General features: G+C 37.4%; 1 protein-coding gene across 1 annotated transcript in view; it reads left to right on the top strand.

Annotated features, from left to right (window-relative positions):
* The window catches only part of TINAG (tubulointerstitial nephritis antigen), a 48534-nt gene that overhangs the window by 22871 nt on the left and 9859 nt on the right, over positions 1 to 15804 (top strand). Inside the window, exons 7-9 of the mRNA XM_063330298.1 lie at positions 2448 to 2628; positions 3073 to 3118; positions 8113 to 8218. Of these exons, the coding sequence (XP_063186368.1) occupies positions 2448 to 2628; positions 3073 to 3118; positions 8113 to 8218 (333 nt within the window). The remainder of the gene's footprint in view (positions 1 to 2447; positions 2629 to 3072; positions 3119 to 8112; positions 8219 to 15804) is intronic.

The following is a 15804-nucleotide window of genomic DNA, read 5'->3' as shown; positions in this document are numbered from 1 at the left end:
TCTCCAGGGTCAGAAAGTTCAGTATAATTGGCCCCCTTTTATAGGGCTGCCTATTTTAAAATACTCTGCTTCAGTGAACTATTTAATTATGCTCTTTGAAAGAGACTTTCTCATAGGCCTCCATGGCATTATCACAGTATACTGTATTGTTTTGGAAACATTTAGCAATGCAGTGTAGAAAACTAGGAGGTCACAATATCTCATAAAAAGGATAAAATATTAAGTGGAAGATTCAGTGTGCCTTTATTTGAGTATTTCAGGTTGTTAGTAAGCACATTTTAAATGTATGCTTGGTTTCTTTCACTTTATTGAAGTAAAAAGGATGTTCCGTTAGTCAAGCAGTCAAAATGGCTGAAGAATAAGGTACTTGAAAGAAACAAATTTAGTGTATGAAGCAGGAGTTCATTTGATGTATTGCCAAGGTAAAGAATTAAAACCCCTCCTTACCTTACCTTGAAACCACCTCTTATTTTCACTGCCCCTCTCCATTCTTGGATGCAATGAAGGCTCTTAACCTGTGCTTCAAACCTCATTTGATCTAGCACTTTGGAGATTTTCAAAACTAAAATTAGCATGGGTTTAAGTCTCAGCTGAGCTATCACAGCTCCGCCACAATCACTCCTCTGACAACATCAGTGTTAACTGCCTTCAGGTCTTTGAAGCCTGCAACCCAAAACACGTCAGACAGATGAAATTTTCCCCGTTATTCCAAGTTTATCTTTGTTTCATTTAAAAAAAATAAATGCAACTCACATATTTGCTATTGCATGTTTCTCCCAGTATTCTTTTCATAAATGGATTTTTGTGGTTTTGAAATCTTTGTTAGCATAGAAACTACCCAGTTATTACTGGACTTGATATTTTTAAATTAACATCTCTGTAGAATATAGAATTTAATTTAAAAGTGTTAAAAATGAGTCATATTTCCTGTAGATAAACTCTGAAAACTTGAAATTGAAAGCTTTAATGCAAATTTATAATAAGTGCTAGAAAAAATTTAAATGCCGTATGTGTGAGCAAAAACTCTCTCAGCATTTAGGAAACCTTTTGAGATAAATGCTTTTCTAAGAAATAGCCAGGATGTTTTCATGAGCTGTAGAGACCAGACACATGCATACACCTGTGATATCATGGCACAATCTGTCATTTTAGTTTCCTTGAGAGGCTCTTTGCTGCCAATAACCAGTAACTGACAGGAGGAGCCCTGTGGCCTGAGCCCCCTGGGATAGCCCCCAGCCTTTTGTGGACACTGGATGCCACATGTTTATAAGACACAAAGTTTACCTCTGTTTGTCCTTTGGTCCACATTCACTTCCAGGCACAAGCCTATTTTTCCATTAAGGAAGGAATAGCCTGAATATTACTGCAAAATAGAAAAATTGTAAAATTGCAGTAAGTCCCACCTCTCTGATGCTTTCCCAGTCTCACCTCTTCTATGTCATATACTCTGTCACTGGTTCGCCCGAGCAAAGTCTGTCCTGACAACATGACTCCACATAATATATTATTTTTATTTCCCCCTGTGAATCAAGGTGGAGGAACCCAGTCACCAGCCCCTGTCCAAATGGTTCCTCTCGTACTGCTCTACGGTTGGATTGTTCATTAATGTACCAAAAGCTCAGGGCTTAACATTTTCTGAGTCTGTTCTCACTTGTTCTTATCTCCCATGCATTTCTAGTAGCAAAGGTTCAGTTCTCTTTTAAGGAGGTACACTCCCTCCAGAACCTTTTTGTCAGTGTCAACTAAGCTATTGGTATTAATCACTACGGGTTATACCTCTTGGGAAGAAGCACCACATTTACTCATAAGCAAAGAGGACACCAGTTTGTAAGCAAACCTTTAAAAAATGAATATAAGACTTTTTATCCCAACAAATGTTCACAAAAATGTTCCTTTTATATCGTCAGAAAAATGGAAGGTCAGAGACTTTTTAGCTAAAAGAAGTAAAAATACCTGTAGCTTTTCACCATCATTCCTGTAGAAAATGTAGATAAAACTAGAAAATTATTTATTTCCCTTAAAAAATTTCTGCTGCAAATATACCCGTTTCACAAGCCATTTTTGCTGAATGGATCGTGTTGACAACATTGGTAATTTATTGATCTTATTCCGTGTGGAACTTTCATGCATCGTTAATGAGATGAATATACTAAATGACAAGTGCTGAAACACATTTTCTACCCTACCTGTCTTTGGAGAAGGGTGTGGAGAGGACTGATGCAGCTGAAACTTAATCATAAACATCATGCATATGAATTGCAGCAAACGCCTTCCAGTTGAAGATGAGAGACGCTGACACTTTTGAAGAATGAGGGACTCTGTGAATTTACTTGAAATGCAACAGTTGTAAAATAGTTAAAAGCTTGAAATAAAACTGCAAAACTGTTTAAGCAAGCTTCTTATCAACTTTTTTTTTTAATTTTTTTTTATTTTCGATATCTGAACAGGGTTGTATCCTATGCTTGTTATCCATCATTTTGGAATGATCACCTGGAACCATCAGGTGAAAATCACTGTTATGTGTCAAGCGAAATCGGAAAAAACTATACAAATGGGCCATGTCCCAATGCTTTAGAAGAATCCAATCGGTTATACCGGTGTGCATCCCACTACAGGGTCTCCTCAAAAGTAAGTTCATGTTGTTCACCCATTGTCTTACCCATTTTTCTCCTTTGGGGCTTGAAAATCATCTGGCCTATGGAAATGTGTTCACTTGAAGACTAGAGCTGTGAATTTCCGTTTATATTGGCCTTGTATTTTCGGAAAAGTTCAAATTCTTTATAGCTTCTCAGTTTTACACCATATCTTTAAAGCTGCCGCTTTGTGGCCCTATAGAAATTAAAGATAGAAAAGAAAGTATGCATTCATAACTTTGCACTAGTGTTCCTTAAACATGCTTCTGATTTTTTTTCATTTGGTAAACCAAATATTCTCTGGCAGAAATACAAGTACAATGGTACATTTATACCATATATATATACACACTGATAAATTAGTATGAATTATAATTTTATTTAATAGAATGTTTTATCTTTCGTTGCCCTCTCTGCTGCTGCTCTCACCTCCCCTTAGGAAACTGATATAATGAAAGAAATCATGGACAATGGACCAGTGCAAGGTATGGTAAGTTTGGAAGATGATAATATTATTGCTGAAATAATTTAAGTGTCCAGTGTCCTTGTATCAACATATTAGAAAACACAAATTGCATTCCACAGTGAATAAAACAGACATATGCATTGTGGTTCATCCAGGGACATTTTCTGGGCAAGTAGTGCCCTCAAAGGCAGCTCTACCACGTCAGAGTCCGTAATGAGTAAAATGACCTTGAGCTGGATTTGTTGAAAATTTGCGCAATATCTGGGTGCTGGAAAGGTACTTTTTTTCCCACGACAGTTCTTTGCTCATTGATGAAATAGGAATTTGGGGCTGTGCAGGAGGAGTTAAATGTTAACAAAGCTCTGCTTTCCAGGGCTGGGATTGATTCCCCCACTGGCTGAGGTCAACCCACCAAGCCTGCTCTCCTCTGAAGGCAGCACTGCAGTTTATGGGCCCTCCAGCAAATCATTTAGTGCTGGAATAACCCCAGAATTTCCCTTTTGATTTTTTTCTGCTGAACCCTGCAACGAAGATCCCTGACCTCTTAGAGAAACAAAGAGACTTCAGCAGGGAGTGAGGGACTCCAAAAGAGTTGTTTGGCCTGAATACTATCTGATTGCAGTCATGGATGCTGCTGGCAGCACTTGGAAATGCAGGTTCCTGCTCATACCCCAGGGCAGTGTAACCGGAGAGGCTGAGGGATGTGGGGTTTGGGGTGATGGGGAAAGGTCATAGTGCGGGATGTTCCCCCCTCTTGGATGAATGGCTGGTGAAAAACCAACGCATTTTACTTCAGGGGACTTCTGCATTTCTACTGTCCCCAGCTATATAATGAATTATCATAACCTCCAATCTATTATTGAAATGGTCTTGATTATTAGATTTAATTCATTTCAGTGCATGATGGAGTTAAAATTACTTCTTAAAGCTCTTTATGTGGGCAGTTGCAATTAATCTGAAGCTCAGACTTAAGATCAATATTATCAGTCTTTTTTGTTCTGACCAAGTTTGTTTGCTCAAGGAAATTATTCTTTCCTATGCTGCATTTGATCCAGAAGTGATCAGAGTAATTTCCACTGGTGTTAAGAAAATGAAAAAATTAGGATCCTCAAGATAAAATTTCAGTCCTCTCTCTAATATTGCTTTCATAATCCATGTATGCACAGTTTGCTGAATTAATGTGTCAGGACTAAATCTTTCACATAAAATAATCTATATTCAGCCATTTGTTAGGTTTTAACCACTAAATAATTCATGTAATTTTTTGAAATGTAAATGCTTTTTTCAGAGAAAATGTCTGTATCAGGTTAAGGTAATGCTGTATGTGGAAAAACCAAGATCTAAAGAAGAGTATATAACCGAGAGTGTATATCACTGAGTGAAATCACATTCCATTTATTCTTTTTGCTGTAATGAGATTTTTAAATGAGTCACAGTTATGACCCAATAATTTGTCACTGATTCTCTCTTCTATCTTCTCTTACTACAAATGCAATCAGGGCATAATTCTAATTTTAAAACTGTATCATACTTTATTTTTTTCAAAACATCCTGCAAATGATCTTCAGCTACTGACAGAGATTTTTTCATTACTCATTCACTTGTCATTCCTCAAAAACTTACAAAGTGCTTATGACCAGTCTTATCTAATGTACTAAGTAATGTTTAATAGCTGGAAAACATTCAAGATCCTTTCAAGATCATGATGTAGAAAGTCATCCTGTTTGATGATCAATGTGCTTGGATTTTTGAGCATATTCAAAGTTAAGAAAAAAATTTTTTTTTAACAATTGTGAATCAGTAGTAATTGAAAACTTTCTGTTATACAGCTTTCATGTTTGAATGACAATTTCTCTCTGACATACATCATTGTTTTATATGGTACAGGACCTGAGGGATTAGCACTTTCAGATGCAAATGATGAAACACTAGTTTTTTAAAAGATCCATTTTCAAATAAGCATGGTGAAGTTTCATTGATGCTTTGAAAACTTTCAAACAGATAATCTAATATTGCTCATTCATATTTTTTTTTATTTTACAGACTTCAGGAAATACTCTGATAGTTGTAGTGCTGAAATAATAAAAATAATCCTTTCTGTCACATTAGTCAGAAGAAAAGCTAACATATTTATGGCAATACATCAAAGTTTTGACCCTACAAAACTTGTAATTTCAGCTGTCATAATCTTCAGGGGGAAAAAAGGGAGTATTTATTTTTCTAACACAAGAGAAAGATCTGGAGAAAGTACCAGGCTACATTAATGTACAGTGCTACACTACAGTTCCTTTTGTAGCAACCGGTTTTAGTTTTTTTGTACCTTCCTATGTCTTAGAGACACAAATTCCTACTTAGGACGTTTATGCAGAGGAATCCATAGTGGAATGAATGTTATAATTTGCTGCATTTGTATGCATAAATCTGAGCTCAGCATAACTGAGGTAGCTCATGCATGAGCTACAGTCAACCTTATGAAAATTGCTACCCCTTCTGATTCATTAATAATTAATCCATTCATTTTGGAAAATGCAAAGTCTCTTCTATGTGGGAGGGAAAAAAGTCGGCTGGTAGACTGTGATCATTTCATCCTGTCCAAGTCACAGTCCATATAAGGACAAAGTCACCGAACAAATAAAAATATCTTAGTGCTTTATTTTGAATTATCATCCCTCTGTCGACCCTACACCTCACATACCCACCCCACTTAACTCCAAAGGCTGTACCGTTATTTAGCTCCTGATTGCAGGGCATGTACAGATAAATATACATATACATAAGTATATATACTGACATATACATACATACATATATACACACATACAAAATGTAGATATAATGTATAATCACAGAAAAATATTCTCTCACATAGACTCAAGTTATTCTGGAAACACACTTCAAAATTTTCTATTTCATTTCAGTGGAAATAATTTAGGTATGATGTTTCTTCACAGAGCCAAGAACATGTGTTTGATTTAGAGTTGCTGATAAAGAATAAATTGTTTTCTGAAAGTGAACATACGGACCTTGATTTCAAAGAACAATATGATTTAGAAATGAAACTACATTCTCTTGTCTCAGCCTGACAATAGATGAGATCTTCTAGCCTCAGACTTCCCGTGGGAGAAGTGAATTTTGCAGTCCTTGCCCTCACTCTTATTTCTTTGCCTCCCTTTGGACAAGGTATCAAAACAAGATCCAGGAAAGCCTCTACAGTAATTTTTTGAATGACTCATCCCCTTCACTTCTCCACTGACACCCTCACCTGGACTAAGGCCAGTGGGAGTCTTCTTCCCCCTTTCTGTTCCTTTGTACCTCTTTAAAGCTCTCCCTCCACAGGCTCCTCTGCTGCTCAGAAACCTCAACAGCTCATATTTTACACAGCGGAACAGGGGAACCTGCAGGAGTTAATCTCCTAGCTCTATGCACTGGTGACCCTGGGGGAAAAGGGAGGGGGGAAATCTTTGCAGAGAGCTCTAATGGAGTCCTGAGCTTGCAGCTAGAAACCAAGGATAAAGTTTGTGCTATTTTCTACTTGGTTTGCTGCTGTCAATACGTGTGAGCTCTGGTTCTGCAGGCAGCTCAGCAGAAGCCGTAACATTATTCATTAAAAACCTTTAAATTTTTTTCTGATTTAACTGATATAGCTCTCCCCCAGACTTGCCACCTAGGTAGCATCATGGCTGCTTATTCCCCGTCTATTGCTATCGGCACACATCTTTTATGTGAGTGACCTCATTAGCAAAGTATATTTTTAGCCAGGTTTCCTTGGCAAATGGGCTCATTTGACCATGTTTTGAGCTGTTCTCTTTCATTCTCTAAAATTTGTGAATGTTTTCTGTTTTCCCCCAAGTATGATAGAGGCCAAGAAGTTGTAAAGATAGTTAATTTTCTTCAAGTTTATGAAAATATTCAGGTAGGAAAAAGAAATCTGAAAGTGTGCCAGACAGAAAAAAATGCAGCATGAGCTCACCTTGTTGGATACCACAGATCTATACTGGGCACATAGGTTATAAATACTCCAACCACATAAAAATGGCCAGTGAAACTTATACTCTATGGGATGCCCAAGGTTCAAGACTTTAGGAAACTGGATTTCACTAAATCTCTTGTTCCAACCTGTGTGGCATCTAAGACTGTTAAAATCATAAACTAAAAGTAAGTTGGAGTTAAGCTGCTGGTTCACTGGAATCTAAAGGTTATGTAGACCTGGGAAACATTTTCATTTCTCTGGCTCTGGTAGCCCACCATATAGCAAAACAAATGGTACTAAAGTGGCAGAACAAATATGGAAAATAAACACAAAACCTTTTTCTTAAAAAAACAGTGAATGATATCCCTAGGAAATAATGAATAGACATAAAATGCAAATTCTAATCTTCATTCTCTTGCATAAAATTTTCAGTTCATCAGCTCTTTGGCCTTACATTTTTGTGGACACAAAGGTGATTTTTTCCCACATTTTTAGCTAAAAGTCAGGATGAACATATATACAGATAATCTGGTTTTCCATAAGGACATTGCTGTGTACTTAATGAACTTTATCTGAGTTTCAGAAAAAGGCATACATATCATTGCACCATATTTCACAGGATATATATTGTCTGTTAAATAGTTTTCTTGAATATGCCGATGCTTTTAAGAACTAAGGATTTTATGCATGAACCTTGAGGAGATTTGTTTTACTAAATTGGACTTCACTGGAATTGAGAAAACTCATATAAGCGTACGCTGGCCAATATATCTTCTTACTGTATTGGAAGTCCATGATAGGGAGTTTCCATGGCAAGGAAACCCAATTAACTTGACAAGAGACCTTTGAGAGAACTTTGTTGGAATATTTCCCTTGGTTCACTTACAGAAGGGAACTTCTGGGCAATCAGTGAATTTAGCATAATTACAAAGTACACTTATGCTGTCCAACAGACAACAAAAATCTCACTGGTAAATATAAGGAGCAAACAAGAATAGATGCAATATTTGCTGCCTCTGCTGATTTTGCCTATTGTTTTTTAGCTATAATGAAAGTGTATGAAGATTTTTTCCTTTACAAAGAGGGAATCTATAGACACTCTCAGAAAGCAGGATCTAAATGGAAAACTCATTCAGTCAAACTCCTTGGGTGAGTAAAGCGTCTTCTTTTACCCTTTTCCTCTGCCAATCACGAATGTAGTAAAATGCCAATGACCAGTTTGGAACCCAAAGGTTTGGATGAGAGGTGTCAGAGATGGAGCACTGTCAGCTCCCAACATAAGATTGCGGTTGTTTCATTTTCATGTTTTTGATAATTTTAGAGAGCATAGGAAGGAGGTATAGAACCATCACCTTTTAATCTACTCTAACATTTGCTCTAAAACTTCAAATATACTGGTTTATAGAATTAAATGTTTTGCAGAGTATTCACAAATCTTCCATGCACGCATCAAGTTGTGAACAAAACCGACACATTTTCCTGCAAACATGCCACCAAGCAGAGAGCAAATGGAAACATAAAATTGCCAGTGCCCTCCGAATTAACAAGCGCAGCTTACTGGCACAGCAGTCTGGGTTCTCTACACCCCAAACAGAAATCAATTGCTGCTGGGATGCCGCTGGTTTTATTTGAGATGCACAAGGAATACATACTCAGGACTGAAATTGCTGCAGAGGAGTATTTATAATACACTAGTGGATTTCCCCTCAAATCTAGACCAGCGCCACTATATTAAGATGATAAGTATCTAATAATGCATAGACTCGAATTACAGAACACACCACGAGGCTTTATTCTTTGACATGGAGGGAATATACAAGGACGAATTTATTAAATCATGGAGTGAGTAGCTACACAGAGAAATGACTGGAGAGTCTCAAACAAATATTTTGTAGGTGATCTAAAATATCAAATACATAATGATTCAGGCCTGTGCTAGGAAGATTACTGAGAGTATCTTCAACACGTAGTTCAAGAAAATAAAGTTGCGAAATAAAGTGCATTTTGCGTTTATGATCTTAGTGAAGATATCCTTGTAAAGGACATGGAAATGCCCAAGACTGGGGAAACTGCTGGCTGTGAATTACAAGAGCATGCCAGACAGCGGCACAGCAGCAAAGAGAAGCAGCAGGCTTATGCAAGATCATATACTGTTGCAAAAAGTATTGACCCAGACTAATAGAGGAAAAGCTCCTGAAGTATGCTAAAAGTGAATGTTATGAAGCAATGAAAGAAAGAAACTGGAATTTAATGTGGAAAAATGGAGGATTGAATTGGGAAAAGGTGTTTAGGAAGGACGGCTGCTATGTATCAATTTATGAGTATGTATTTAAGGTACATCTGAGGGCCATGAGAAATCAATAAAATTAGACAGTAAAATTTGCAATGCAATTTGAATAGCCCAGTTCAGGGATGAGCTGCTGTGGGACTGTGGGTGTCCGTGTTGGGAGGGCTATGAAGCACGCTTGGTGTAAGCGTAGGGTGGTGACAGCCATTCCCTCAGACGTGCTACCCCAAATATATGCTGAATAACCTACTGAGGTGAGTGATTAAGGCAGAAGGGAAAGTTAGCAGCCCTTAGGTAAGGAGCCGTTCACGAGCAAAAAACTGAGGGCCTTAACTGAGCCCGGCAGCTCCCTGCAGAGGATTGTGTTGAATGGTCAGTGCAAACCACTACTAATAGGAGGAAAGCCAAGCGGTCTGATATACTGAAGAAGGACGTCAGAAGTGAAGGAAAAAGATTAAAACTGAAGGTGATGACATTTAAGAAACCTCTGTCTAGTTTGGAATTTAATATGTGGGAAATGCATTTACTTACTAACTTCCATTAAACATTGCTGAAGTATCCAGTGGATCCAACGATATAAAGAATTACCCATCCTTTCATTGTCTGATGCATAAGTGTTCTGACCTCCGGGATTAAGCCATATAAAAATATTTGCAGAGGCGTTTAACTGTAAAAATTGAATTCAAGTTTGACAAGTTGGAGGCTGTTTAAGCCCAAGGATAGGTGTACTTGAGTTTCCAGCAATGATAAATCCAGTCATAAAATGCGACTCTGAACCATGAAAACACTCTTTTGTGTAGATTTTAATGTCTTCAGGATTAAGCTATGACTTTTCCATATCATTCATTAGTTTGAATAATTTGAATGTAAAATATGTGGCCTGAGTATAAGTTCTTTGCCACTCACATATAGCTTGGGTGGGACTTTTTTTTGAGCAAAGCATAATGCAAACTCCTTGACCTAAATAAAAAACCCATGAGAATCTCATTAAAGTTGTACTTCAAATAAAGATATTGATGATTATTTGCATTCTGCTTAGCTGAGGTTCCTGGAGAGAGAAAAAGGAGCTGACATGCCGACACATAGGATAAAAAATGCAATTTTGTGTGGGCTGATGTTTATTGTAGCCTGATTTTTTATTTATAACCCATTCTGTAAAAGAGATTCAATATTTCTAAAAGGCAGACATAATAATGAATGACCATATTGAACTGATATTTGTAATCTCTCAGAAACATTTTTGAGAATGCCTCAAACTGCCCATGAATTGTACAACATAAAAGATGATGGATCGTAAAATGGAAATAAAATTTGGTGAAGCTTGCAAGATCTATTTGTAAAAAAATAGAAATACACATATAAACTGCCTAATTGGTCTTTGGATCATAAGGATTTGAAATGCGTTGACTGACTTCCCTTCTTCTGCAACTTGAAGTTCCTAGTTATTTTCTGTCATTTGAAGGCTTCTTTTTTATAAAATCAGCTCTGATAGGACTATAAGTCTATCTCCAGTGAGATACTGTGTGACCTCAGGCTCAGGGGGAGAATGGGGAAAGACAGAACAGCATGGAAGCAGGAGAGGAAGATGTGGAACAGCCAGTCAGAGGGCATTGCGGGCGGCAGACCATTTGGGTTTGATCACAGTCTCTATGGGCAGTGAAACTGGGCTTTCAGTAACCTGAAGGTAGGGTGGGCTGACCCCACTGACATTTAGAGAGAGTAGGATCTCTCAAGCAGTTTCTGTGTCTGTATTCCAGAGACAGGTAAGCAGAAAAAGCGAGTAGGGGAGACTGGGATTCATAACAGCTAAGTTTTGATGTGTAAAAGTTAGATTCCTATGGCTCTACTAGGCAGCCATAGTTCCCTTCATCTTCCACGGCTATTCATCTGCTCTGTCCTCGGTATCTATCTTAAGGCGAGTTGGATTGCTTTGTTGGATCTTATTTCCCTTTGCTGACTGTAAAAGAGCCCGTGGGGTAACATCAGACTTGCACAGCTAGCATTAAGATATCTAGGTTAGACTAGAGGAATCCCACTTGTAATGGCATCAGAAAGTAGCTTACAACCAAACAGACCGTCTAACTGGTATAATATTTATAGTAAGGTAGTATCTTCAGAATGTCTTGCACATGTGTGTTTGTGTATATGTACACACACTCATACATACATGGATCTATGTGGATATACACATACAATTACAACTCTTAATGACACCAGAATGAAAAGAAGCTGAAGAGGCACAATGCAACTGCAAATGGTAAATGGAACTAAAGAAGACAAATTGGTCAAAGTTTGGTAATTTTTACTTTTTCATCTGCACTCTGTTATGTTAATAAGACTAATGACTGAAAAATGACATGTGAAACTGTCATCTTTATCTCAAGATCTCTCAATAACAAAAGTAGACTGAATTCACATCGAAGATGAACTTGGTGGCAGACTTCTCTCTCAGATCTTTACATTTAAGATAGAGTTGTGGAACAAACCTGTCAAGTCTATTCTATAGCAGATTCTCTGTAAAATGGGTGCTTTTTTTTTTTTTTTTTAATCTTTTACTTATATCCCTCTGAATTGTTTAGTTCCACCTAGGAAAAGACAACAGAAGAGAAATGTAGTGTCCATAGGGAAAGAAAACATGAGGCAGGTTTGTTGATGGTGTCAAGATGCCAAAGACTATTCAGTGTAGAGGAAGTACATTGGCTTAAATAGCTACAGTTCTAGTTCAAATATATCTCTTTTCAAAGTTTGGCATAATGAAGTAGTGTATCCATCATTAATGTTTACGGCCTGGTCAGACAAATCTTCTCTTAGCCTCTTTCCTCTGCATCATTTCAGTATCAGGTCCAAGCTACAATATATGATCCATACCTTCACTCAAAAATCTGTATCTGCTGATCCCCTGACACTAAAAAATTCAGAAAGGCCCCAAAAGCCCAAGTCTTTGGCTACAATCAGATCTATGGACTGTCACCTTAAGGCTTGGAGGGGACAAGAGTAATTTTATTAAAAGCCTTAGATACTGTTTTATCAACAAGATAGATTTTCAGATGTTTGGAAGGTGTCCAGAATGACAAAGGACTTTCATAAGAGGACATTGAGAGATGTACATTAACAGAAAAAACATTTCCTCTCTATTTTCAACAGTGATTCACTGGAAGCTTTGACTTCAATAGTGCAGCAGATTAAATGGCATTGAAACATATGTGCCCTGAAAAAGCATTGGTTGAATGTTTCCTAACACAAAAAGCCACACTAATGGAGATAAAATTGACACATGAGGCAAAACCTTGTGGTTTTGTGTTGAGAGGATAGAAAAACAGAGCAACATCACTCTAAGATTTAATACACAATTATATGATTCACCTGTGCAAAGTCCAAAGGCTTAAAAAAGATACCAGTGAATGCTGTTATTGACATCTCAGGTTTTGGCTTTGAAGACAGTGGTTTTCTCTTCATTTTCTGTGTCATTCCATGGGATTTTCCTCTTCGCTTGTCCTCACTCAAGGTTCGACTCAGAATAACAACAAAAAAGCAACATCTAAAAGTCATGACCCAAATTATTATCTTCCTGACTAAAAAAGCCTTGGATTGCTTTTCCATTTTCTTTCATGGGGGAAAAAAAACTCTACTTTATTATTGTCAGACAATCAACATCAGATCTCATAGGTTAAAAATTAAATGGCAACACCCAAAAATACTTTATAGCAAAGAGAAATACATTAGAAGATCATGGGGAAAAGATACACAGTGTCCGATGATTCATGCATTTAAATCCATTACACTGTCTCTCATATGATTCAATAGGGTAGATTTGTGGCAATGATTTAACTATTGACTCACTGATACTTTGACTCATCTCTCATGCTGAAAAGTCCAGTCAAAACCATAGTTTCAAATTCCAGCAACCATTTTCTAAGAAGTTTTGTCTCATGGAGAACACTAGTCAGTGACCCTAACCACGTTCTTATTAATAAAAGATTAAGAACTAAACTTCTGTCTGATTGTGTAGATCAAAACCCTAGTATTTGAAGGGTATTAGTATTTGAAAGTATTTGAAAAGTACTAGAGTTTTGTGTTACAGCACTAAGAATAGGACATAACCTGCAATAGTTATACCTTTTTTGTTTGGTAGCATTATGACAGTTATACAACCAAGCGCAGGGAAGAAAGTAAGACAAAAAGTTTTAGACTGCATGTATTGCTGTCCCACTCTCTCTCAGGATGAGAAGAACCAAGTAATCTTTGTCCCCTGATGCTGTGTATATATAGTCTATGGGAAGACAGTATTTTTGCCCAAGAGATTTCATCAATTGTTTGGCCAGTGTGGTGACAGCAAATTCTCAATGCCTACATAGAAAACATAGTATTAGAGTCCAGTTTGTTAGCACTGATCGAGATCAGCACTTAGGCGGGATGAATTATCTTCAGGAGGTATCCCTTTCTCTTGATAGTAGAGAGTGGTACTTTTTCTAATCCAAATGTTCCCTAAATTTGAAATGGATGAATTTGGACTTCAACAAGTCTTGTTTGATGACCAGCATTTTTATTTTTTTTTCAGAGGTGGAAAGGGTCAGAAACGTCTCATTAAATGTATAACTGTGGAAATACCATGGTTTATGTTCCCTGGCAATCAAGAGGGAAAACCACATCCTGGGGTGCATCAAACACAGTGTAACCAGCGAGTCAAAGGAGGGGATTATCCTGCTGTATTCAGCATTGGTGTGGCCTGACCTTGAACACTGGTGTGCAGTTCTGGCCCCACAATTTAAGAAGGATGTGAAGTTCCTTCAATACATACAGAGGAGGGCAACAAAGTTCATGAAAGGGCTGGAAGGCACGCCCTATGAAGAGCAGCTAAGGACTTTGGGTTTGTCTAGTCTGGAGAAAAGGAGGCAGAGAGGCAACCTCATCACTCTACATCTTCCTGAGGAGGGGAAGTGGAGAGGGAGGTGCCGATCTCTTCTTCCTGGTATCCTGGATGCATGGGAATGGTTCAAAGCTGCACCAGGGGAGGTCTAGACTGGACATCAGGAAGCATTTCTTTACTGAGAAGGTGGTCAAACGCTGGATCAGGCTTCCTAGAGAGGTGGTCGATGCCCCAAGCCTGTCAGTGTTTAAGAGGCATTTGGACAAAGCCCTTAACAATATTCTTTAGCTTTTGGTCAGCACTGAATTGGTCAGGCAGTTGGACTAGACGATCGTTGAAGGTCCCTTCAAACTGAAATATTCTATTCTAAGTTTATATTGTGGCAGTATTGGAGATTACATAAGGTTTTCCAGTTGTCTTATTTGACCTAAGATCCTTGTGAATACAAAATTTAACAGAAATGAAAATATTTTAAAAACCAAGAAAATTAGGAAAAAAAATGAGTATGAGTTATAACCTTAAAAATAGAATACATACATTTCCTTTATACTTTCTCTATGTATACATTTTTTTAACGAATTCATTGCTTCTGTCTGTGAAGATAGGATGTGACACAATCCCATCTTCAACGCACCCCCACTCTAGAAAGACAGGGAGGAGCCATTGCAAACAAACAAACAAACAAACAAACAAATGAACAAACAGAGACAAATCTGAGCTTTATTCCTGTAAATCTGTGAGTTTTGCCAGTGATGTCAGTGAATCCAACATTCAACATACAAATTGTACAACTTGGAAACTGCAACTGTGAGTGGAAGTGGTTGAAAAAAAAATTGCAGGAGTGATTTATAATTATATTTTGCTGTTTGTATATTTTTGATTGGTAGATGGGGACTGTCAGTCTGTGAGAAGAGTCTGTTCTTGATATACGTTGTTGAATGGCAGAAGTCAGAAAGATGATGCAGAATGCTGATTCCTAGAGCACTGACGTTTAGTAACTGTTTTAACTCCAAGGTTAATGCAAAGCACCAACTTCCACTAACAGGGACAGATCTGCAGGAATTAATACCTTGAGATCTGAGACGTGTCATTCTTCTTTATTCTTAAGGCCTTATTTCTTTTTAGTTGACATTTCCAATCTTAAGGAGTCAGTTTGTATAACATTATTTAACACACTCTTCAAATATCTTTGCCGTATTTGTTGTCAAAAGCCTTTTACCTACAAAGCTAAATGTAAGCATGCTAGAATCTAGTTCGTGTTCTCCTACAAAACACCTCAGTTTTGAAGCCATTGCTAATAACCCCTTTTGTTGTGTTGGGTTGTATTTCTAGCATTTTTACTGTTTTATTCAATGATCTTTAATTATCAACTACTATGTTTTTTTCTTTTCTTTACACTTCTTTTGTGAAGTCCACCTTCATTGTAGTGATACAGTTTCTTGAAAAAGAAACTAGAAAATGTTTAAACCAAACCAATTTCCATTCTGTGGAAGAATATTGAAGCAGCCTCCACATTCTAGATTTTTAACTGTAAGGAAGTGTTGTGCATTCAGGGCCTGCTCCTACAGAGTTAATATCAAG

Source organism: Chroicocephalus ridibundus, chromosome 3, assembly GCF_963924245.1.
Source record: "Chroicocephalus ridibundus chromosome 3, bChrRid1.1, whole genome shotgun sequence".
Classification (NCBI taxonomy): domain Eukaryota; kingdom Metazoa; phylum Chordata; class Aves; order Charadriiformes; family Laridae; genus Chroicocephalus; species Chroicocephalus ridibundus.
The sequence above is the reverse complement of the archived record's forward strand: the minus strand, read 5'-3'. Positions and strand labels throughout refer to the sequence as shown.